Source organism: Diplotaxodon limnothrissa, linkage group LG15 (assembly GCF_057381915.1).
Source record: "Diplotaxodon limnothrissa isolate DT_005_m linkage group LG15, D_limnothrissa_male_GT1.1, whole genome shotgun sequence".
NCBI lineage: Eukaryota > Metazoa > Chordata > Actinopteri > Cichliformes > Cichlidae > Diplotaxodon > Diplotaxodon limnothrissa.
This window is the reverse complement of record NC_140610.1, coordinates 35,571,196-35,597,150: the sequence shown is the minus strand read 5'-3', so window position 1 is coordinate 35,597,150 and position 25,955 is coordinate 35,571,196. Positions and strand designations below refer to the sequence as shown.

At 41.2% G+C, this 25,955-nt stretch overlaps 1 protein-coding gene across 3 annotated transcripts; it reads left to right on the top strand.

Moving 5' to 3' along the window:
* Positions 1-370: 370 nt before the first annotated feature.
* arrdc2 (arrestin domain containing 2) lies at positions 371-10,622 on the top strand. Of its 3 annotated transcripts, XM_085372364.1 has the most exons (8): positions 371-435; positions 1,248-1,502; positions 7,483-7,700; positions 7,799-7,901; positions 7,983-8,239; positions 8,329-8,491; positions 8,826-8,986; positions 9,257-10,622. In XM_085372364.1, exons 2-8 carry the CDS (start codon positions 1,250-1,252, stop codon positions 9,308-9,310), a joined length of 1,209 nt encoding a protein of 402 aa, XP_085228490.1. In that variant the 5' UTR covers positions 371-435; positions 1,248-1,249; the 3' UTR covers positions 9,311-10,622. The 3 variants fall into 3 exon arrangements, with proteins under 3 accessions (XP_085228490.1, XP_085228487.1, XP_085228489.1); XM_085372361.1 differs by lacking the exons at positions 371-435; positions 1,248-1,502 and adding an exon at positions 5,074-6,134; XM_085372363.1 differs by lacking the exons at positions 371-435; positions 1,248-1,502 and adding an exon at positions 5,075-6,125.
* The last annotated feature ends 15,333 nt before the right edge of the window (positions 10,623-25,955 follow it).

The window sequence follows — 25,955 nt, the reverse complement described above, 5'->3', positions numbered from 1 at the left end:
AAAACTAATAAGAGAACTAAGCGTTGATAGTTCAAATGAAAAATACACACGGCCTTCAAAATAAAAGCCTGCAGTCAACCCTTCTCTATCCTTAACCTAAACCTTGTTTATATACAGACATAAACACGGGTGAAGTATGCTACAAACTGTGTAAATACAGCGGGGAAAAATCACCTTGTTAACTGATGTACAGCGAGCACACTCCACGCGGTGCTTCCTCCTCCTCCTCCTCCTCAGCGGCAAAGTGGGCGGGCATGTGCGAGCATGTACTCTTCTTCATTGGAGTACAGCACGGAGCTGTCTTGTATCTGGGCGTTGAAACCTGCCCCCGTTCATAAAGCCCGGGCTCCCATTTAACATTCACTGAGTCAGAGCGAACGCGCAGTTGAGCACGTCGACCCTCGCGAGGACCTCTACGTCTCTTATCTTCCGTCGGTGAGTTAGTAGGAGCCTTTTAAACGTCACTTCAGCTGTTTTAATAAGACGCAGTTCCTGTTCTTAACTCTAACCTGCTCTTCTGGACGCTTATAAATTTGAAACGTAGCAGCCGCATAATGGAAATAATATTAGGCTGAACTTGACTTGATCCAAATGCATTACGGTAAACAGAAAACATGTGTTGGTTGTTACTACAGTGTTATAGCACGACAAAGCAGATGTGGCTTTGGTGTATATAGGGAAATGTTTTTGTAATATTGCTGACTGAATTTAAATGCATCGTGGCCAAACAGGTAACTAAAACCATCCAAGTAACCATTAGGCCTGATTTGTGTTTAAAGAGCAGAAACACTGGAGCGTTTTATTATTATGAAGTATGTTTGTAAACCGAAACAGCCCGCATAATAGTTGCTATCTTGGCCGACACCCTAATTAAGACCACCCAAACCCCACCCTACAAATAACTCTGAAAGAAAAACTGCAGTACTGTATGTTCGATTCGAGTTTTATTTAATGCATTGTACACGTTTAAATTCAGCCTTTAAACATGGCAGGTAGGACATCATGCATAATTTCATTGTGTCATGGTTCCCTAGTGTTTACAGAAGCTTTAGAAGCATCCATGTCTCCAGCTGACACGCTACAGTATATATACTCTGCCTGACTGTTTCTATTTGCAGTAGACCTATATTTTTTACAGCACCCAAAAAACAGTTTTGCACACTTTTGCATCATTACTGTGGCAACCTATTCAACCTTGGTGAACAGTGTGTGCACATTATGTGCTGTTCTTCTGTCCTCGCATGTAGAAATGGCACTGAGCTCCATAAAGTCCTTCACCCTAGAGCTGGATGGTCCGGCTGATGCGGCGTTCATTGGAGGGGAGGTGGTGTCTGGCCAGGTGGTCCTGGAGCTGCGCAGGGCCACCAGAGTACACTCCATGAAGGTGCTGGGACGAGGAGTAGCCACAGCACACTGGCTGGAAAACCGTGGCATGAACTCCGTCTATAATGACTACACCTCTAAAGTCACCTATTTTAGGAAGAGACAGCATCTGATCAGAGGTTAGTATTAAAGATTGCAGATAATATTACTGACATGGAGTAATTAGTATTCTGTTTGTACAGTGGTTAATGTTCACTCTGACTGTAAAATATCCCCAGGTGAATTTCCACAGTCTTTTTTTTCAAGGTTCTGTTGAGACACAAACACACTATTAGGCTCACACATAATGCAAAAGTTGCAAGTGAGAAGTAGATTTTTTGCCATTCTTCTTTATATTTAACAAAACAAACAACTGAGTGAGCAAATGAGTTAATTTTTGATGCACTCGATGCAGTGACAGTAGTGGTGAACACACAAACTATTAACTGCGACTGCTGGAAAGGGCAGGACAGCACTTTTAAAGACACTTGTATTATTTGTGTTGAACCTGATGCCATTCTCATACTCTTTTTCTACTTCTTCTGTCCCATAATGTAGCTGTGTAGTCTTATTGTCAATAAAGTTTCTGCAGTTTGCGGCTCTGTTGCTAAATATAAACGTAACAACTGTATTTGGGGCAGGGATAGCTCAGTAGGTAAAGTGGTCGCCCCATGATCGGAAGGTCGGCGGTTCGAATCCACTTAACGGCTACCCTGAGGTACCCCTGAGCAAGGTACCGTCCCTACACACTGCTCCCCGGGCGCCTGCTTAGTGGGCTGCCCACTGCTTCACTGAGTGAATGGGTCAAATGCAGAGAAAAACAAGTAATTTCCCCATGGGGATCAATAAAGTATCCATTATTATTATTATTTCAGTGTATGTTGCACCTGGTGGATGAAAAGTGTTCTCTCTGCGCCGAATAATGTGGTGTTAAACTGCTGATCTGTTGTTTGTGTGCCAGCTGGTCAACACTGCGTCTTGTAGTCGATGCAGTTTGCAAACTGGAGCCACCTGGGCCAAATGTGTTGCGCGGAAACCTGCGTGAGCGACCAGATATATCTGCCAGATAGCATAATCTTTGACATTAAACACAAACCCATTAGTGTAAAGTCCAAACATATGCAGTTGGTTCACTGGGTATGACGTTGTACTGGACGTGGTACTGTAACGTGTTGAATTCTCTGAGCACGGACAGCATCGAGAAGCAGAGAGCACAGGCCATCGTAGCTATGTAAATAAACACAGTGGTTAATGTTTCATAGGATGCTGTGTTTGACTCCATATTTTGGGCAGATAAGTAGATGCCAGTAGTTTTAGATTCCAGCGGCTGCAGTGCAGTTGAATTGAAATTGCAATTCCAGACAGTGCATCATTATCTGCTGCAACAGTTGTGCCTTCTGCTCTGCGGTTAAAGGTGCACTTAGCATGCTTTTTACATTCATATTAATTCTACAGCCTACATTTAATCCAAATTAATATATATCACTGTCTACTTTAGACCTGATAATAATAATAATAATAATGGATACTTTATTGATCCCCATGGGGAAATTACTTGTTTTTCTCTGCATTTGACCCATTCACTCAGTGAAGCAGTGGGCAGCCCACTAAGCAGGCGCCCGGGGAGCAGTGTGTAGGGACAGTACCTTGCTCAGGGGTACCTCAGGGTAGCCGTTAAGTGGATTCGAACCGCCGACCTTCCGATCATGGGGCGACCACTTTACCTACTGAGCCATCCCTGCCCCTGCCTTTCCTTACACAACGCAAAAGAGATTTGTTGTTACCACTACACTATGGAGGCACCTCAGTCATATATGTCACTAAAAGAACAGGTTTCCAATTGAACTCATTGTAGTTTTCCTCATCTCATTCATCAATTTTGGAAGAACACTTTTTATTTTATTATTGATTTATTTACAATTAGCCAAACAGGAGAGTTATCTGTGGTTATTTCATCATGTTGAACTTCTAAATCCCACCATACTTACACATAAAATGAAGTGTCTAAAGCAATATAACTGTCAAATCCTCACAAAACTATGTGAAATCACATAGTTTTGTGAGGATTTGACAATTTTTGGTCCTAATGATCATTGTAGCAGTGAAGCCTAAAAAAACTGTTTAGTGTGAATAAGGTGTAGAGCCATAGAACCTGTGTATGAAAGATGGACCTGGTGGTACAGCTTTAGCTTTGCTAATAGCCACAGAAAAGAAAAAAAAAAGTCTCATAAATGTTGTCACACAAATGCAGTTTTATTTTGTTTTTTAAAACTTTATTGCACGAGTTGTACGTGTATATTTTGCACCGGCGTGGTTTGTACAGAATAATGTTACACTGGCACAGACACTGGGAGGTTTGTCCTGTAAATGACATTTGCAGGACCTCTCCAGGAAATAGCAGCGCTAATTATTTTTGCACAGCCTTAACCTTCTGATATGTGTCCTACATCTTCCCAAGAACAAAATCCTATTTCCTTTTTTAGATTTTATACATTTATTTATTTATTTATACCTGGTGAGTTTAGAACAGGAGTAAATATACATTTAATTAAAGCTGTGGGATGTTGTATGTGGTCTAAGCAGGAAAAAAAAGAGGAGGAGGTAGAAGACAGGAGAAAGAAAGGAAGGAAGAGGGGGGAACGAGTGGGGTGGAGGGGGGCTGTTTTTAAAAAATGCAGCCTACGTCACTATGGCAACAAGGAAACCAAGCCACGGCTCTCCTTGGCGCCGCCCTCTTTACCGTGCTGTCAGCTGCTGCTGTTCCCCATTCTTTTTGCAGTGTTCTTTAAGGCTCATTATTCTCCAGTTGTCTGTGAATTAACGCAGAACTTTATAGAACTGATATTTGCTGTGTCGTAATTTAGTTCGTATATTTGTTTAGTGAGCAGCTCCACACACAGAGGAGCCCCTTTGGTCCCCCTCCGAGAGTAATCATACAGAGTCATCTGCACAGTGGGGGTGATCTATCAGGCCACATGGCCTTCTGCATTAAAGCATGGAGCACTTTACAGCCGGCTTTGCTCCTGCTTACCAGCAGATGGCGTGCTGGCTTTGCTTTTACTCCAAATCGGAACTCCTTGCATGCAACTTGTTTGCTACAAGTTAAATTTGGGCTTGAGCTGATCGGTAAGTGGCAGTAGAGAGCTGACTCTTCGTCCCGGGAACAAAGACGTAAACAAGTTTGTTTTTCACAGAGCAGACCTGAATGAAGAGAACCTGCAAAAGTGGCGGATTAAAACCCCCACTTCTGCGCACAGATCACTCTGTTCGGACATTTTTGGAGCCGAATGTTAAATTTAAAGAAGTCTCTATTGATGACATAATTAAACTGTCGCAGAGCTTTTCTTTGCGTTTCATCTATGACTTTTCTTTATTTTCTTTAATAACTGCTGCTTGTGTTTGTACTGAATTGCAATAGTATGTTAAAAGAGACAGGGGAGAAGTGGAGTAAACAGCTTCGGTACCGACTGAAACTACCCTGAGCCTCCCAGGGTCTCTCCCAGACCGAGGCATACCCAGTAAGCCTGTTTTCTTCTAAGAACCTGTAACCATCAATCATCCCCAGGCCCCGTTTTCCACTCTACCGCCTCCACACCCAGCCTGCGTGTTTGTTATGCTTCCTTCAGGCTTAGTTTGGAAATGTGGACGTTTTTGTGTGTGTGTGTGTGTGTGTGTGTGTGTGTGTGTGTGTGTGTGTGTGTGTGTGTGTGTGTGTGTGTGTGTGTGTGTGTGTGTGAGAGAATTGCTGCACCTTAACAGCCCGACAAAATGGAAAGTAATGCCGGGACTTTTTATTTGATAAGCAGGCCAGATGAGCGGCTGTTGTTTTCAGTTTCATTTTCATCATGATTACAGTCTCATGTTAATTCTGACATCATTTCGTAGGCCCTGCTGTGAGCACGTATCCCTGTGGTTTCATACCTGTTGCGTCCTCCTGGAGCAGGAGGTCAACTTGTAAACACGCAGAAAAAGAAAAGAGGTCAAATTAGACCAACAACAACCCCCTAAAACACGGACGCACCACTTGTTTCTCTTTTGCATTTGAAGTGGGTTTAGCCTGCTGTTTACCAGATGTGCTGTTTGAATCCTGGGAAGTTCAAGTTCTGTCCACTTTTTTGAAACCTGATAGGTTTTCTTGTTTACGTTGACGGAGTAAAGAAGCTGTCTCGACTATGTCTTATTTACAACAACAGCAGCAGTCTGAAGGGTCAGCGCCGAGGAGGAGTTCCTGAAGGCAGCATCGCCCAGCCTTCAACCCTCTCCTGAGGCCTTACATAACGATCCGTAGACTCCGCCCACTTTCTCAGCCTGCAAAAAGGCTGCCGTCCGAAAGTGAACATCATATCGAGCTTTCGAGCACACGAGAGTAGGCGGCAGCAACCTGGAGAGCCACTCTCAGCACCCTTTAAACACACTGCGAAGGAACAATAAAGGAATCTCTCACTTCTTTTCGTTTGAGAACAGAGAGGAGTCGCAAAACCTGCAAAAAATGATTTTCGACAAGCTGAAAAAGTTTGACATAGTCTTCGACTCTCCGGAGGTGGACTGTCCTCCTGTGTACAGCAGTGGGGATGTTGTGTCCGGGCGGGTGGTGCTGGAGCTGTCCGGGGAGAGTCGGGTAGACTCCCTGAAGCTTCACGCTGAGGGTTTTGCAAAAGTGCACTGGACCGAGTCCCGATCGGCGGGCTCCAGCACCGCGTACACCCAGAACTACGGCGACGAAGTGGAGTACCTGAACCGCAGAGAGGTGCTGCTGCAGGCAGGTCAGTCCAGTAAGTCTGTCAACTCAAGCAGCCAAAGTGTCCTCTCTGTGATCGAGCGGTCTAGACAACTGTGAAAACAGCTTATCTGTGTGGGGACAGATTGTCTGCAGACTTAAAATAGTGTGTTTCAGGATGTTTGCGTAGATGGTGACTGGGATGAGTTAAAGTCTAACTGCCCCCACTTCTGTAGTTAACCTTAGATCGGAGACTTTGCATTGGTTATGAATGATTTATAAACTTGTAAACTAGAACAGCAACTCATGTAAACGCTGGCAATGAAAAAGAAAACCATTCAGGTTCATTTCTTTTACTTCCTTGAAGAAGAATACGTGAGCATGTACATAAAGAACATAGAGCAGCAGCTGCTTCCTCACCCCCAAAACGTCTGTGGGGAAAAATAAAAGAAGTAAGACTGGCTTTTCCAAATTGAAAGCAAATCCAGACTTGTTTTTCCTTCTTTTCTGCATGCTGACTTTGCCTCAGGTTTCTGGCTTCATTCATTTGGACACAGAGCTGTTTTTGGTTTAAAGTACAGGCAGGAAATGGGCAGCCAAGGGCTTTGTCGATTTTTCTGTTGTTTTCCTGCCGAGTTTAGCCTCTATGCTCGGCTGCATGTTGTGTGAAAACCTGCAGCCAGCAATGAGAAAACACATCATGCAGCACATATCAGCTGAATCTGCTTTGGGGGATTTTGCTGATGGGCACGAGAAAGGCTTTCTTGTTGCAGCCTACTTGACCCGTGAAGTTGACATGTTGTTGGTGTTGTTTAAATGAAATCGGAGTATTCATCTAACAAAGGTTCACCAAAACCAAAACACCAGTCCCCGGATTTGTGCTGCAAGAGTGAAGAGAACCCAGGAGAGTTGAGACGAGCTGTGTGATATCGCTTGAGGAAAACATGTTCTCAGTCAGCACAATAGAGAAGGAACCGCCCCTCTGAGCAAGCAAAGCAACCATGTGATTGCAGAGAAACACAGGCTTACGGGACTGTTCCTATGAAACAAGCGTTATTCATGTAGAATACTTTTGTGTCTGTTGTGATGCATCATTTTAAAAGTGGGTATTTGCTGCCAAATAAATAAGCTTTCAGGTAATCAGAGCGCATTCTACTGTCAAGTTGAGGTTTATTTCCACAGTCAAGCAAAGCTGATGCAGGTTATATGAAGTATACATTATACATACCATTAAATCATCAAATAAAACAAAGTCTGCGCTACATGATCGTCTGCGCTGTAAAATTTCCTCCTACCACAGAGCGAGTCTCTGCGCCTCTGTTATAGAAATTGTTTTGGGAAATTAACAAAAAAATGAAAGAACAGGTGACTGACTTAGAATTTTTTCCCCCTCTTTCTTTCAGATAACGGTGAAGTGACAGTCCTACCTGCTGGCAAACACGAGTTTCCATTCAGCTTCCAGCTGCCAGAAGAAACTCTGGTCACCTCCTTCGAGGGAAAACATGGCAGCATCCGTTACTGGGTCAAAGTTAAGCTACACAGGCCGTGGGCCACAGTCAGGAAAATCAAGAAGGAATTTACAGTCATCGAGCCCATCGACATTAACACACCAGCCTTACTGGTAAGTGCCTCAGACTTCACCTTTAATCGCTGGGATCTATTTATTTATGCATTTTGAGGGTTTTATGGAATTTGCTCACTGGTTTTTATAATCTCCAGGCACCACAGGCGGGTACGAAGGATAAAATGGCGCGGGCGTGGTACCGCAGCTTTGGGCAGGTGTCGGTAACTGCAAAGATTGACCGCAAAGGCTACACACCAGGTACGCACATTCTGCTTTTCCCATGTGCTCAAACTTTTGTAGTGTCTCATCTTTCTAAGCGTGCTTTTTCTCTCTCCACAGGCGAGGTGATACCGGTCTTTGCCGAGTTCGACAACTCTACCTCCAGATCTGTTGTCCCCAAAGCTTTTATCATTCAGACGCAGACGTTCATCGCCCGCGGCACCATGAAGCAGAAGCGCTCCGTCGTGGCCACGCTTTGCGGTGACATCGTCGGTGCCAAACGTCGGGAAACCTGGCACGGCCGCGCCATCAAAATCCCACCTGTAGGTCCGTCCATCCTGCAGTGCCGCATCATCAAAGTGGAGTACATGCTGAAGGTAAGCTGCCGGCCTAACATTGGCGCTGCTGCAGTTCTGAGTCCTCACTCAGTCCAGGTAGCATTATAAACTCTCTTTCCTCCCGTCAGGTTTGTGTTGATGTACCCGGAACATCCAAGCTGTGTCTCGAGCTGCCTCTGGTCATAGGCACCATACCCCTCCATCCCTTCGGCAGCCGAACATCCAGCGTCAGCAGCCAGTACAGCGTCAACCTGGAGTGGCTGCGCATGGCCATCCCCGAGCAGCCAGAGCGTAAGTGTCCCGTACTGCTTTATGGGAAGAAAAGGAAAAACTCCCCATATGGCAAACAAGTTTTTCTTTCTTTTTGCCAGTATTATTTTTAGAGCGTGCCACTTTTTTCTTTGACAAGAAAGCCAAAATACTGCATGAGTCAGATGTACAAACAAAGGTTTTGGTTCCACAGAAACTCATGTTGGATCAGATCAGTGTTTGTTACTGCCAAAGGCGCTTAATGTTACGTGGGCTTTCAAAATGAAGTCATGAGTCAGCAGCTCGATGTTTGGACCTGTGCTGTTCCGTCGTGTCACGCGAGTGGACTCATCCTGCCTGTGTTTTTTCCCTGCAGCTCCTCCGGATTACAGCTCTGTGGTAACCGAGGAGGAGGCCGAGCAGCGCCACAACGCCGTGGCCTCGCAACAGGCTGAAGACCTGAGCGGGATCCTGGAGCGACCCCTAATGGCTTTTGTCCAAGAGTTTCGCTTCAGACCTCCGCCAATGTACAGCGAGGTGAGTCACCATTGGCTGGAAGCGACTCCTGTTGTTTACTGCGATTGAGTGGCACATATAAAAGCTTACATATAAAGGCCTTTTATTCCCTGCTTACCAAAACCTTGAGATCTCAGCTGTGTTGTGTAACAATAGCTAAATGGAAACAAATCTGTGGGTGTAAGCAGAGTGTAGGTTGAGCATAATTGAAGAGTGTTTTATTCAAAGACTGGATTATCTGCTTGCCCAACCTTCATCTGATGCATTTTGATTTTCTTTTCTTTCCTGCAGATTGACCCCAACCCTCAGCCCATCAACATGAGACCTCGCTGCATGACATGTTGAACCAAGAGCCCTGCCTGAGCTTCAAGCAGCCTCATTAACGAAACAAATCAAGAGATTTGTCTTCTCCCGGATTATGTCTCTCTGATTAATAGCACTTGCTAACAGATTGACTGGAGCGCCAGGAGACGGAGCTCACAGGAACTGGATGTTAGTGGAGGAGATGCCACTTTGTTTCCAGTCCAGTAAAGTGGATGCTTTCCTGTTCTGGCTGAAAGGAAAGCAACTTCTCTGCTTTGGTTCCTGTTCTTCCCAAGTGACTTTTGGTTCCCTGCGTGGTGAGCTACAAATACCTCCCAATCAACGATTCCCTAACGTGAAGATATCTATATATTTTTTTGTGTTTTCAAGGAATTTGGGACATTTTGGGAAGGGTTGAGATCACTTGATATTCACCAGGCGGAAAGTTGGAACTGAACCTGGCATTCAGATGTCTGAAAAAGGCGCTCTTGATAAGATGGCCGACTGTCATCTTTGAGTGGCGTAAAGAGAGAAGTGCAATTATTTCCCTCAGTTTCCAACTTTCCCTATGCCTGAGATTTTTAAAACACACATCACTATGCATTGTGTGCCTACGGTGATTTCTGTTACTCGAACGCATACTGTATCTGTAGGTGTGACGGTGGAGCAGAAAAGTCAGAAAAGAAGATGTAGACGTATTTTATGCATGCAGGTAACAATATGTAAAAGGGAAAAAAATATGTGTGCCTTAATTATCTGCAGTTGAAGTTTGCATGAGAGTTTCAGGGAGCTGTTCTCTCGGACAGAGCTGGATAGAGCTGAATGTATCCTGCAAGAACTTAGAACAAAAAAGAAGCAGTCAGCATGTATGTAGATGTATTCCAAGAGCCTTGTTGTGTTAACACAAGGCTCAAGGCACTGAAGTGTTAGATGGCTATGGTGTTATAATGCAGTGGTAATAAAATAGGGGGTTCCAGTTTGCTTATAAAACTGCACAAGGCTCGTAGATTAGCTCTCCCAGCTGCTAAACAAAAGGACAGGAGGAGTGGAGACCTCCGAGCTGTGTGGACTGAATCTTTCGGTGGGAGCCAGATGCCTCGGTGCTGTGGGTCAAGCCTTTAAGTGGAGATACCACTGAAACATAGGGACAAAGAACATTCCAAAAAAAAAAACCTTCTCAAGGATTATGTTTCTCCTCAACTTCCAAAAAAAAAGGAGTTTCAGAAGTCTTCAGGTTCAGCTGTGTGACAATGGCTGAAGTCGACGAATGTATTATTTTTTTATACAAGTGCAATTGTTGATTCACAGTATTGCCCAAATTTTTGTAATTGTTTTTTCTAATAAACAATTTTTGAACAGATGTTTGTCTTCAGTGTTTCCTTAATAGTTTAATTATTTATATAGCACATTTAATTACAACAGGAGCGTTGACCAAAGTGCTGTACAAGAATACAACATACATAATAAAACAACTTAGAGTATTAAAAGCAAACATCAAATATGAATTAACAAATAACTCTCATGCTGTATTAAAAGCCAATAAATAAAAATGCGTTTTAAGATAAGATTTAAAAAGGATTGACAGTGTGAGCCTGTCTGATGTGTAGGGGTAAATTATTCCACAGCTTAGGCGCTACGACTGCCTTGACTGGTACGTGTGCTAGGACGCCCGCTTTTTTTCTTCTTTCTTCTTCTTTTAAAGAAAATAATAGAGAGTCTCTGTTTAGCAATGTTGCGTGCCAGTGAATTGGAAAAGCATCTCCAACACCATGAGTCAAAGCTATATTACTGCCAAGGGCAGGGTTCAGTGGAGAAACAAGCTAGGCTCAGTGATTCAAATTGATAATTACAGACTGAAGTTCAGCCAGTGACATTTATTCTATTGCGCACTTATGCAATCGAACTTTTCTCGGTGCCTTTGGAGCTCCACAAAATAAAAATGGAGTCACACCACACTGCGGATTTCACTTTGTAATTTGTTTACAAATAATTAGTTCTTGCTTTATTTTTTTTGGTTTGTTTTTTCCACCACATAAACATGTAACACATTGGAGCGAACGAGCATAGCTATAATCATGGCTAAAAGCCAAATCAGAGGAAATTCTCAAGGGTTTCTTCTGCAAACAGCAATTAAGGACAGAGGGACGTCAGATGGGTGTGGATGCAGGATAGTAGTGCGGCTGAAAAGCTTCACTTTTCAAATGAGTAGAATTAAAGTAAAACCATTTTCTAATCGCGAGTTTACCAAAACATCAGACCAACCTTACAAGTGGATGCAAAGATTACGTTCAGCACTAATCCTAATGAAAAAGCAGAAGATAAAGCAGTAGTTTAAACAAAAATACCCCTCTCATGTTTGCACCACATGCTCAAAGTCCAGACAGGCAGGATTCGTGACAGCAGCAATATTAATATAGTTGTGTGCACAGACAATGCTTGTTCTGTTTGAGCGAGCTTGTGTACACAGATATGTTTTGCTTGGACACCTGTCTTTAATTATATTTCACTCACTTAAATAAGAGTTGAGGCTGTAAGCATAACATGTATTTCAGCTCTCCCAATACGTCACCACACATGTTTGAAGGCCTAGAGTTAATCCAGAGACCAAGTTTACTTTGTGCTGGGAAAAAAAGAAGAAAGATGAAAAGAAGATGCACTGGCCGCATACATCTTCTAGCTGTAAATGAAAGAAGTTACTAGCAGAAGTCTTGTAATACACACGACTGAATATGAACAGGGTGTTTCCGAAATGTTGTGAATTTAACTGTTTAACCTTTTCCAGCATGAGGAAACTTAAATCTCATTCTTGTAAACAGATAAGTTCAGCCATGTTTTCACCTTAATTTCGATGGACTTATTCAGGAATGGCTTTTAAAATATGAATCCATGGAGAATGTAAAGCAGAACAGAAGAGAAACACAGTTTAAATTAAAAGTTAGAATGACCTTTTGTATTTGAGGTTGAAATGATTTGAAGCATGTGACATGCAGATGTCTTCCTGATGTTCTGCAGTGACCTCTTGGTGATCCCGCGTGTTTTTTTAAACAAACTCTTCCACACAGAAAACAGAAGTGCCGTCCGCTGTTTTCCTGAAATCGTTTCAGGTGAGTCAATGTTCTCATTTGTCTCGATGAGTCACTAAAAGTATTTTCAGCACCTGCTGTATCAAACCAGCTCATCTGGTTCAGCGTGTGCTGATCATAGTTCAGATATTATGTTATTTGTATTATGTGCAAGTACAATTTTACTTATTCCGTGACTTTGAATGTGTTCTGAGTTACCTGTCATGTCTTCAAAAAGGTTTGGAAGGAAGCACTCACTGTGGAGTCACATATGTTAACCTGCATGCCTCCATGCAGGTTAGAAGTCATGCCCCTGGCTGTTGTGTGGTCCCAGTTTAATGGGACTCAAAAGGCCGAAAACCCCCCAAAACATGCCCTGCAGATCTTTTTGTACATTGCTGAGCTGACTGAATTAAAGAGTCTACCTGCAAAACTCTGGAGAGAATTTTACTTAAAATCGTAAATCTTCTTAGGGATGCAGAAAACAACCAATGGCAAACATTAAGAAAAAACTTGGCTATTTCTTCTAAAGTAAAGGACAAAGAGAATGACAGATGCAGAAAGATGATGTAAACGTTAACCCTAACCACGTGCCCGCTGTCGTGCTTTGAGTGCGTCATTAACAAGTAAATCCAGGAATTTCTGAAGGATAATTTGGTCAGCAAAGCATTCCAAGAGATCTGTGCATACCCTTTATTCCTCCCACTTTCAAAGTTGGAGGAAAAAAGCTGAATAACAAAATAGGCCTTTGACCACTAAGTGATCGTTCCCTCTGACGTCTTTGTTAAGCCCTAAACAGGTTAATATAATGACAACGCTCCATATGGAAACAAAGATGTTGTCCATAGTCGGGACAGGTTGTCAGCATCACATTCCTGATCACTAATTACATTTTGGATTTCTAGGCAGTAATGTTCTGGAACACATGCTGCGAGTGGTAAACAAACAAACCCACGAGTGTGTTTATGTGACTTGCCTGAGGAAAACGATTGCTTTAGTTTGTGCTGGACTTTCAATTAACTCCACGGAGCCAAAACGTCTGTCAGGATGTCATGTAAGCTTGTTGTTTTACACGCATAACATCACACGAGTGTAAAAACAGCAGTGCCACTTTGGGAACGCCGAGGTGCCTCTTCCCTGGAAAACATATTTTCTGGTCAAAAGTTTCTGGAATATAATTTAGCCACAAGAACAGGACTGTGTGCAGGGACAACAAGTTCCTCCACTTAAAAACGGAGTAAACCAAGTAGTCTTTTCGTTGTGTGTGATATATAGAAGCACTAAAACACTGCTGTATGCCATAGCATTAAGATTTACATCACAACAAGGACCAAAGGGATTTACTCAGTATGTAAAAAACAGCCATTTCACATTCTTTTAAAGTATTATCCAGTGAACAACATGTTTAATATACAAGTATGTAAATTATAAATGTGTCAATTTATCAGTTAAAATGTGCTTTTATTTCCAAAATGTCATTATGTCATCTAGTTACTACATGAGTATATATTTTCTGTGTCTAAGTCGCTGTGAACTGTCACAGTTGTTGTCCAGACACTGTTGAGCGCCTGCTGAATGCCTTTGCAGATCCTACTTCCAGACACACACGAGCAGTTGACTCATCAGAAACACTCCCTGCCTCAGCAAACTCACCAATCCATAAGCACATATTAACTCACCTCACCTACGCTGGCCAATAAGCATGCAGGATGCAAACTATATTTATTTTAATTGTAGAGGACGTTTTAGCTGATAAGGTTTACACTTAATAACTACATATTCAGTTTCGGACTGAGTTAAAAATCTATCAATAATAGAAAAAAAAACATCTTTGTTTAAAAGCCAGATGTGCTGATATGACACAATGAATGGTAACAATGAGTCACAAAGAAAATGGGATTTTTGCGTGAATGAAGAAGTTAAACTGACACAATGATGTCAAAGATGTCAAACGGTTCCTCTTTTTAGGACAAGTCGTCTCAAATTTCTGCTGCTGATGAACTTCCCTTCAACACATTGGGGATTATTAAAGTGAAGCAAGTGTTTTGGGGGTAAACCGTTACACATTGAGCTCCTGACCTTCTAAACACAGCTGTCATCACATTTTAAGAGTTTTTGCTCATTCTTTTCAGTCCAGCTAACATTTAACATGTTACCATTCATCCATAGTGGATGAGTCAAACAGCGAACTCACTCACTGACTGATTCTAGGCTTTAAATACTTCTTAAATTCACAGCTACAAAGACAAGGCCTCGTTCAGATAATAATCCTGAAAATATGGCAGCTCCCAGGGCATGTGCCAGATGGAACAACTGCGACATTTAGCAATAAATACCTAACTAAAGAAATTGAAGAAAAAACATAATTACTTAGCTGAGCTGTGCAGTTTTTATCTGTGCTTTTCTTTTATATACTTCTTTTTAAGTTTATAATTTTGAGTCATTTTGAGACACTGGTTGGCAAACAGTCAACAGACCAAGGACTCTCCATAACAAACTTCCTCTTTCGGGCCTTCTTGTATCCAACCTGTCTGAGATCTCGTGCTGACATCAGTGAGCCTTATCTGGACACATTTAGACTCACTGTCACATGTCTCTTCTGCAGATAAACAAGGAAAACAAAAAGTATCCTGTTGGAAAACGTTTGAGCTGAGAACGAGGTTCTTCTTCAAGGTTGCTGGGAGGAAGTCAGTCATCCTGGTTTGTTTCTGCTACGTTTAAAATCAGCATTGGCCCACTTCACATTCCAAAGAGATCACAGCAACTCCAGATGAAACGGTGGCAGACAAACCAAAACAAGCTAGAGCTGTTTTTCCTCCAACGCCCGGGCATTTCAAGGGGGAGGACACATCATCAGGTTGTTTTAGAGGACATCCTCAGGCTTGGCTTTTTGCTGACTACAGGGAAGTTGCTGGGTGTTTGAGTGTTGAGGTTTGTTCAGGGCAAAATAATAAAGTGTGTTTTGTCTTTAGCGTTTTGCTATTTAGAAAGATTTGAGTTTGCTCTCGCAAGGCTAAGAGCAAAAATCTCCTTACTAAAAACAACAACACCAAAAGAGTCTACAGCTCTGCCGACATAACACCAAAGAGGAAACGAACCAGCTAAAGTCTGGAAAAAGTCTTGCGATAATGTTGGCTGAAGTATCACAGAGGTTTGTTTTTTTTCAGGAGGAAAGATTAAATAGGAAGACATCATGTTGCCTTGGTTTCTATCAGCTATAACACTGAAAAGACCAAATCTGTGATCTACAATAGTACAATAGGCCAACTCTGGCTAGAAAATTAGGCTACAGCTTTTTAGGTGCCACTGAGATTATTAACAGTAATCTCATGCTTCACAGGAGTGTAATTATGCACTATAGCAAGTTCAAGAGGGATAGTCAAATGTATCTGTAAACAGTGACTACAGCACAAAGTCTGGGTGATCATTTTGCCATCTGAATTTATGTCTGTCCAACTGATACAATGATACAGAACAAAATCAAAGTCCAACCAAGTTCAACCGAGTTCATTAGTTAAGCTATCATCCCGCTTGCTAGACAGATGCCTTTTTACAACAATGAAACCTCATTAAAATTATACTTGATATGGTTGGGTTTCTATGCTGCCTCACGCACAGAAGCTCCAGGGTTTTAAACTTTTTGTTGGCTTTTCCTTGTGCAAGATACTGACCCCAAGTTGCTCTCCAGTGCATTAATCAAAGTATGAATGTGTGTAAAGGTTACATAGAAAGCACTTACATGGAAAGAGCAAAGAAAAAGGTGTTTGTGTGCTTTAAGTGCCAGTCCATTTACCATTCTTGACTACCATACCAGTTCTGTCCTGTGCTAACTGAACTGCGTGCAATGAATGCCATGATGTGGATGATTTGGATCCAGGCGATTTGACATCAGGACGTCAGGGCTGGTTCAGATCAGCACTTTGTTGACCGTGAGCAGAGGAGAAGATCACCTTGCAGCTCCCCTGACTTCACGGAAATCAATGTAACTTCAGAGGGGTCAGAGAGCAGACAGCAGAGGCTGCATGCCAAGCGGCTCCCCAAAATATTCTAGAAGGGGAAAAATACAGAGTAGGAACAAACAACATCCCCAGACATTGAGCAATAAGGACAGCTTTGTTTCTGCTCACCCCGCCTCCAGCTGTAACCCAGAGTTCCATGAAATCTATTTGTTGCTTTGTAGTGCTTATGATCTATCTCCCTTTGTTTTGGTACTCTGTGATGCTCTTTGTTGGGGAATCTCTGCCTGGACAATGGAGGCTGCACACAGAGTCCAAAATGCCTGACGTGATGAATTTTAACAAATAATTAAATCAATCTGCAGTACCTGCAAGTGCCATCACCACAAGCCACAGCTGGATTCTTATCAAATGTAGAGGAAAAGGTGATGATCTGAGGATGACGATCAGCACCTGTGGCAGCACTACATTAGTTTCTCCACTTATCACTGGAACCACATAAATATGTTTTTATTTAGCTTTCTGTTCTCAAAAGACTGAGACTCATTTCACCCCAGGATTATATTTACACATTCACACAGTAATGTGTAAATATATCTTTATATTAAAAAAAGATAATGCATGATAAATGAATAAAATGCAACAAGGGTCCTAAATAAATAATAGTACATCATTATTATTATTATTGTGAGGAAGCGTGTTGTAACAGCTGCTCTGTTTTAGGCTTTGTGATGGTGCCTTTTTAGTCCACTGTATTTACATTTTCATCGAACATGAATTGAAATTTAGAATTTTAGGTAAATAGGTGATAAAATCAAAGCTCATTTTTGTGTGTGTGTGTGTCATATTTTGGACCACTTCAAAGCAATCGGCTCAGGCTGTTCCTGAATCCATTCCCTGCATGTTATACACTTACACACAGACGTATGCATGTTTCCCCCCATCCTGTCCCGTCCTGTACTACAGTGCACGTGGCTCGGTTGTTTGGCTGGTAGAGTTGGTTGTCTGCCAGGTCCCTATAATGTAACGAACATGAAAGCAGAGCTCAGGAATGAGCAAAAGATTAGCACATGATGTAGCTCTTCAGAGCTGCAGAGTAGGAAAACAACGGTCACTGTGAGCTGGTTACTTGTGAGTTTGACTTTAAAGTGTTGCCCAATCGTCTTGCTTTTCAGGGCCAAAAGAACATTATGTCCCACAAGTGCAAAACACCAAGAAAAAGGAGGTGTGGCGGAGCTTAGTGTCAGATATCCTGGATGTTTTTGAAATGTATAGAAGGAGGAGGAGACTTGTGGTAAACACTGCTGTTACAGGGTTCAAACGTACACAGCATTTATTTGAAATATTTAAGGCTGAATCCAGTTGAGGGTTTTTCTTCCTGGACAATTTGATATGAAGGATTATACATAAACACAACTGAATAGTTTAATTCTATCAAAGTAAATCAAATCTTCTGATACCGTGCAGCTGAGACACTGAACAAAGCATTTAAACTAGTTTACACCAGAGGGAAGAGGTTGTTTTTAACATAACTGTCAGCTCGGTCATGTGAATAAAAGATTATGAACTGAAATCAGACCCCATGTGACTTTAGCCCGTGTCTGCTGTTGAACACGGCACAAAAACAAGAACATTTGTTAAAGGGTTCAAGTGGATTTAAGGTCCTAAAAACAAAAGTGATGTACTTCTTCACAGTTCAAGTTTCTATTCAGAGATGGAACCACAATACACACTTCCTGGGTGCATATTATTTCTTCTAGTATGAATATAGTAAGTACTTAAAGTTTCTGTTGAGCTGATCACATATAGGACGCATTTCCAGATGTATAGATCGATGACGACACCAAAAGGAAGGTTGAGGAAAGGCGTGAAAGCTATCCATGCAGTAAAACAGGATGCTGCAAACAGAAAATATGAAAGCCATGCATGCAAAAACAAAAACTGAAAACTAAACAGCTGTCGACACTTAAGCGAAGCCATAAAACAACCTCTCGTGTGCACTGGTGGAAGCAATGTAGGACATAACTTTATGTGCATTCAAGTTAATGTGGATATAAAACCGGTTTCCCCAGCCCCCGTAGTCAGGACAGCAGATAACATGCAAATAAAATGCAAGTGGTTTATTTGATGAAGGTGGCCCTGAGGCTGTTGTTTGGACAGCTCTGTAGGGTCAGGACTATTCTCCAAGAAGAGATCAGAAGTATCTTGGCATCAATCATTTGAATACTTTCAAGCTAAGGTAAATATGGCAGGTAATCATCCCTCTTCTCTAAAACAAGGATTAAGTTCAGCTGCCACAAGATTAGGAATAAGAAGTCTTTTTAACTTTCATCCAAAGCATGTCTTTGTCCTGTCTTCAACTACTTACCCCCAACCGGTCGTGGCAGATGGCCTGGTTCTGCTGGAGGTTTCTTCCTGTTAAAAGGGAGATTTTCCTTCTCACCTTCGCCAAACCACTTGCTCATAGGGAGTCACTGTTGGGGTTTTCCTCTGTTTTCTCTTTATTATCTCTATCAATCAGTGATAAATTTAGACAATGAGCAGTATGTAAAAATTGTATTGCTACTCAAAGTAATTAAAATATTTTAACGTCCAACAGCTGCAGCTGTTTAAATCAGCCTCATATAGTATCACTCAATGCGTTCACTTTGCTTCGGCAGCATGGAGGTTAGCACTGCTGCCTCACAGCAAATAGGTCCTGAGTTCAATTCCAATGTTGGCCCAGGGTCTTTCTGTGTGGAGTTTGCATGTGGGTTTCTGGGTACTCCCAAATTTCAAAGACATGCACTTAGTGGGGTTATTAGGGTAACTGGCAGCTCATTATGGGTGTGAGTGGTTGTCTGCCTTTATGTGTTAGCCCTGCAACAGACTGTCCCGGTGTATCCTTCCTGAGTGCCTACGACAGCTGGGATAGGCTCAAGCCCCCCCTCATGAAAAGGAAAAGCAGAAGAGAATGGATGGATTGCCTTGATTGTCAATACTTCATGGCATGATTGGCTCTTTCAAATTTCAAATACATTTAATGAAAATACTTTTCTAAAATATGATTAGTAAATAATTCAACTGTTTTTGAGGCAGTAAAAATGAGTTCCACAGTTTACAAGTAACTTTTAAGGGAGGTTTAAAAGATTAGTTTTGTTGATTATGTTTTCTTTTGTTTTTCTCCTCTGCTGTCCGTTCACTAATTACCACAATGCTTTGTCTTTTGTCATTAGTTTTACCAGGTCACTATCTTTCTAACTCTTGACCTCATTACTTCTCGTTTCCTGTTGTGATGCTTTGCAGTAGAACGTGTACTGCTGCACGGAGCCAATAGCTGGATAAAGGTTTCAAATGCCTGAGAAGTAAATGTTATTGTGGGAGTAATTTGGTTTGCCCTGTCTCGGACTTATTGTTGGAGCGCCAGGAGAGATTCCTTGTTTGGAGAGATTCCTTGTTTGGAGAGATTTGATCTGCTGAGAGGAGGTGTAACTCCCTGCAGGGGAAGGAGGCAGGCTGTGGTTGGTTGACACTTTAGGGGTCGATGTTAAGCTGACCTTTCTGTGGTCAACAAGAGCTGATGGGGAGAAAAGCAAAACATTAGAAACAATTTTGAGTGAGTGTGTAGAAACAGAACTGCTTCATTGTTTATTGGCCACATTATTTGCTTTAGGTCATTAGGTCAGTGAGATTATTGATGCAGAGTCACTTCTGTTTACTCATTCCCAATTATATAAGCAAGCTAGAAAATGTAATGTTAAAAATAATATATGAGCAAAGGCATTTAAGTATCAGGGTAACATCCTGATGGGTGAGAGTATAGCTGTGATAAATGTGTGCATAAAAGCCACATTTGATGCTGTTTGAGACATAAATAGCATCAAATTAGAAAACATTTTGCATCACAAACACGTTTCATGGCCAATTTTTTTAAACTATTTTTTCTTGTTTAGTAAATAGTGTTAGTCATTTTTCTGTAGGCTCGGTGTGGTACATTTAGGGAACTAGGCAGCAATTCTGAATCTTTACTGTTTCCATCAATTGTGTTCAGTTAATGTTCGGCACTATCCGCCCTCTGTGTGAGTTTGTATAGCTTCAGCCCACTTCCCTGGGAAAAATAAAAGGGTAACAATTAAAGCTGGTGTCTGACCCCAGAATGCACATTATCCATGCTTTCAGTGCTTTGCTGGTGCACTTTTATGCCTCTCTGGCTCATGGAAAGAGGAAAGAGAGCTTAAACATCTGCTGTGTGTGAACACAAGGCAAATGTAGCTTCAGCATTACATCTGCAAAAGAATGAAAAGCAGCAATAATGTGAACTATAAATAAATAAGAGAAGTAGCTGTTAATAAAAATGTTCAGCTACACCTAGATTATACTGTAATAAACATTTGTTTATTGCTTATATACTGCAAAAATAATGTATTACCTAGACAACTGAGGCCTAGTCATCTTTCTCTGTTTTGCCATAAATATTTTTTCGCTGTGAACATGCACACAAGTACTTCTTTGGCTGCCTCTCAGATCTCCCCCTTTGCTTTTGTGTCCCACAGGCCTAAGTTTTGTTCGTCTTAATTACAGTTTATAATGTTATTTATGTTATAAAAATCCAGAAAAACAAACACAGAAATGATATTATAGTATGTTTTTAATCGTGTCAGCTTCTCACAGTTCATCAGTGTGGCTGTCCCTCGAGAGGAAGGACTATCCTGGGTTCTGACGTCAGGCTTTATGGGTAAGTAAACAAAGGCTAATCAAGAGGGAAGAGCCGTCAGATAAACAGAGCTGTTGTCACTTTCAATAAGATAAAGATGATGAGACAAACATGGACTCATGTCAAGTTTGGAGATTTAAGAATATTTTTCCATCCATCCAATTTCTTCCAGTTCAGGGTCGTTGAGGTGTGGGTGGAGCCTGTCCCAGCTAGCACAGGGCCACAGACACAGACCCATGACAGGTCGCCTACTGGCTACATTTTCGCATCATTAATTGCAGACTACAAAAATATTTACATATTACAGCCCAAGAGGACACATTATCCGTACACTACATGGTGTATACAGCAGCTGCCAAAATGATGATCTTATAAATCATGAAAATCAGGGAAAGTTTAACTGGAAACGTGATAAATAAGTGATACAACAAACAATTCAACTTCAAGTAAATTAAATACATTAGATTAGATTTTGATTTATTATTTGAGATGGTCCATGAGGATTATGGTGGAGACAGTTGAGGAATGTCTACATTTTCCTTATGTAAGCTGTAATTATGCCTTCTAGTCTCAGCTCAGCTGTTTTAACTGATGGCCACCCATCCTGTCTGGTTCTGTCTGTTAAAGTATTTTCCTGTCTGTGTTATTATATATTGGACTGTTGGGAGTTTCTGCTTATGTAAAGTGCCTTGAGAATAACATGCAATGTGGTTTAATGCTGCATAAATAAGACTGAAGGGAAATGTATTTTGTGATTAACACACACACGTAGATACACGTGAGTCTCCATCTTAAGAAATGGTCAAAAATATTTGTAAACATGCTAAACTGATCTTTGGTTTTGACACTACAGATGAATCCCAAATGATGATACACATCCCTCCCCAGTGCCTCTTTAATATTTCCTTTCCCACAAGAAAACATATTTCCAGGAACTGTGACGAAAGTTGACGGTTTAAATTCTGACTTGTTTTAAAAATCTTTACAGGGAAAGTAAATAACCAGCGCTCCGTTGAGTCCTTGAGAAACATTTATAGCTCAGGTTTTGGTCCGAATCTGCTCTTTTTGATGCTGCGTTTCCCATCACTGTTCATTTGGAGGGTAGGGTCAGTATTTGGCATAAACACCATGAAAATGTGGATCCTACCTGCCTTGTATCAGTTCACCTCAACAGTTCATGTCTGTGGTCTTGATGTGTGGGATATTTTTTGGCACACTTTAGACTTTATTTAAACCCCAAAGCCTAGACCTGAATATTATTACTGACCACGTCAATCCCTTTAGTGCACTCACACAGAGCAACCTTCTTCTGATGGCTGCTTCCAGCAGAATAATGCATCACGTCACAAAGCTCAAATAATCTCAGACAGTTTTCTTGAACATAACAGTGAGTTCATTATACTCAAATAGACTCCATGGCCTTTAGATCTCAGTCCAGTAGAGCCCTTCTGGGATGTGGTGGGACAGCAGAGTCACGTCATGGATGTTTAGGTGACAAATCTGCAGCAACTGTGCGATGCTGTCATGTCAATATGAACCACAATCCTTGAGCATTGTGTTAAATCTATTAGAATTAAAGCAGATGTGAAGACAAAAGCTGGTCTAACCAAGTACTAGCAGAGTGTAATTAATGAAGTGGCTTTTACACTTTTACAGATATTGAAGATATTTCAGTTCAATTCAATTCTATTTTATTTATACAGCGCCAAATCACATCAAAAGTCTCCTCAAAGGGCTTTTTATTGTAAGATAGATCCTACAATAATACATACAGAGAAACAGCCAACAATCATATGACTCCCTATGAACAAGCACTTTAGTGACAGTGGGAAGGAAAAACTCCCTTTTAACAGGAAGAAACCACCAGCAGAACCAGGCTCAGGGAGGGGCGGGGCCATCTGCTGCGACTGGTAAGGGTGATAGAAGGAAGACACGTTAAAAGACATGCTGTGGAAGAGAGCCAGAGATTAATAACAAGTGTGATTCAATGCAGAGAGGTCTATTAACACATTTTAGTATCTGTAAAAATCTGTATTTGGAATTTGGAATATTTCGGGAAAAAAGCTGATTTATGCTCTGTTCTGAGCCACCATATAAATAACCTACTAGCCAAGTCACTGCAAAGAAGCTGTGTAAGTTCAGTGTGCAGACACGCCATGAGGTTTACACAGTAGGCCTATGTGTTTCACATATCAACAAAAAATTTCTTATTTGAACTCAGCTCTTGTTTGAAGACGGATTCATGAAATGTAGCATAAAGGTGACTTTTGCTCACTGCGTAGCATTTTAAATCTGACTCAGACTTTAAAGGCACACATTTAATGCAAGGAAGTTCAATTCATCTGTATGATAAAAATAAATCTAAGTGAGTGTAAATTTTCAAGTTACAAAGTAAAAAAAGCCACGTACACATAAGTGCTTCTTTTGCTTCCACAAGTGTTGACCGATAACACAATGCCATTAATTTGATCTAGTGGCTTGGAGCAACAAAATGTGATTAGCATTTTTATTGTCATGTTTAACCTGACCTTGTGCGATTAAGAGGAGATTCTAAACTGGTTTTAGGTGTGAGTGTGAATGCCTTTCTGTCTCTATGTTAGCGATAGACTGGTGACCTGTCCAGGGTGTATCCGCTATGACAGCTGGGTTGACTCCAGGCACCCTACGACCCTTAACTGGACAAGCAGATAAATAAATGGATGGATGGTTATGTTTAGCTCGAGGCTGAGGTTAGAGAAAAACCATTGGTCAAATATTTAAGCACATAAACAGTTATAAGTAACTATAAACTTTCTCTAACGTTTACTTTAGTGCTTTTGCTGCTGTAATCAAACCACAAACAGTGTGTCTATGTCTGGTTTTGTACGCCCATCAGCAAACTCACCCTCTTCCTTAAACACTCATGCAGCACAAAAATGTGCAAACCATTACCACTGGAACCAATCTGCAGAGGGGTTAGGCATGAAATGCAAGTACTGTGCAAGTATCTAGAAGACAGAGGTTATGAAAGAAACATGTAAAAGTATAACAAAGAGGAGCTAAAAAAACTTGATTCTTCTAGTAAGAGATAAACCCACTGGATGCAAACCCATTCCTGCATCCTGTTCATTAGAAACTTAGTCATGTGACACTGAAGCTCATGGAGGTCAAAGGAGCAGACAACGTGACCTGATAGAAGTGCTGCTGGATGGAGAAAGTGTTTTCAGTTACGACACATCTGCGTGTGCCACTATAGTTGTAATGCTGTTTAAACATGTCAGGTTTTTATGGCTACAAAGATCACACACGTGTGCACATTATTTAAAAGCCACATAGCATTTTATTGTCACGGTGTTCTGCCCTTTGTACCTTTTTGGTGGAAGCTTAATTTAGCTGCATGTGTTTCACTAGTTATATAACTATGCTGTACAGGACACAGAATCCATTAAGCTATTTTCACTGACCTTGGATTTTAGATTTTTTACGCTATCTCAGGTGCTTTCCGCCTTATTTGAGGCGTGCAGGTTATGATCTCAGCTGTGGAAAGCTATAAAGTTGAATGATGTGCAACATTTAAACAGATGACACACAGACAGATAAAGAAAGCAGACAATTTAAAAGGGCTCTCTACTACTTTTAATGCCTGAAGTCAAATATGTCCTGTGTGTCTTATCATTTCCAAACCACAAGAGCTATTTTTAGTGGTTTAGTGAACAGAACACAGAGCTGCGAGCTGACTTTCACTCTCACCTACAGTACATAAGAGTTTAGGAGGATGAAAGCTGTACATTTTGTTCCAAAACCGCAGCATCTGAAGAGGAAGTAAAGCCATGCTTTAGCAACTTTACCTCGTCTCTTTTAACTTGTTTGTTATAAAGCAGCGTTGACAGAATGATCTTATCACCAGTTGTCTTTCATTTCTTTTCATATCGCACTGTTAATACTTCCTCAAGGTCAGAGAAATACTTAAAGAGACTTTTAATTGAGGTTTGGATTTCAGTGAAAAGTGAGTGGGTGACGATAAATCATAATTTTGATTTTTTTTGATTGCACTACCATATCAGAGTTGAACTTGATTTAATTTGATTTATGCTTTGGCTTATGAACAAATACACTCGAAACCAAGACACTCCCTTCAGCCTTAGCTGTGTTAAGTGCTACTTGAGAAATGCACACCCAGAAACTGAGAGGATGTCAAACAATACCTTAAACCCAGCAGTATAGGCTTTTTGAGCATTTCTGAACATCATGAAGCAATGCTTTGATTGTTGTGGACTGTCTCTGGCTTATTTTACATTTTAAAGCAAAGAAAGCCAGATAAACCAAGCCAGAGCTGGTGGAATACGGAGGGTCATGAGTGCCAAAATGAGTCAACCAAATACATAATTAAATAATTTATTAAATATGTCATGAATTCATTAAAAAGGTGGAATACTTTTGTCACTCCGTAGAAGAGACCAAAAAGAGAGGTAAATGAATATTGAACTTACCACATCTCGTTGATGAGATAATAGTGGGTCAGTGTCGCGTATCGTCTCGTGGCACGTCATGGACCAGTCATGACCTGACTTGAGATTTTTCATGTCAGCGAACACTTATTTCTAAACAATGCACTTCACTAGAAAATATATGCAACATTATAACCACATTTTTTCTGTAGCAAAAGTAGTGACATTTTTTAACACTTTTTGAAAAATGTGGCCACTCGTGTATATTTTAACCTAAATCATGATATTTTTCTAAGCTATTCACTTTTAATGCCTAACCACAAACAGTATAAAGCATGGCTGTAGCTTCTAGGTTGGAAAGAAGCCAGTGTGGATGTGCTTTAAACATTATCTGAACAGGATCTGATGGCCACCAGATTGCAAGAAGGCATCTGCTTCTATAGAAGTCTATGGGAAAATGGATTCTGACTTAACCCCTGACTTAAATCTATTTCATCCTATGTTTCAACATGGTAGATTTTTTGCGGCAGATTAATATTTGAGACTGCA

Excerpts from the sequence above, each read along its gene's own strand:
- arrdc2 (XM_085372361.1), top strand. The coding sequence starts at position 5,852 with ATGATTTTCGACAAGCTGAAAAAGTTTGACATAGTCTTCGACTCTCCG. Across the intron at positions 7,902-7,982 it reads CCGCAAAGGCTACACACCAG|GCGAGGTGATACCGGTCTTT; the intron begins GTACGCACATTC and ends CTCTCTCCACAG. Across the intron at positions 8,240-8,328 it reads AAGTGGAGTACATGCTGAAG|GTTTGTGTTGATGTACCCGG; the intron begins GTAAGCTGCCGG and ends TCCTCCCGTCAG.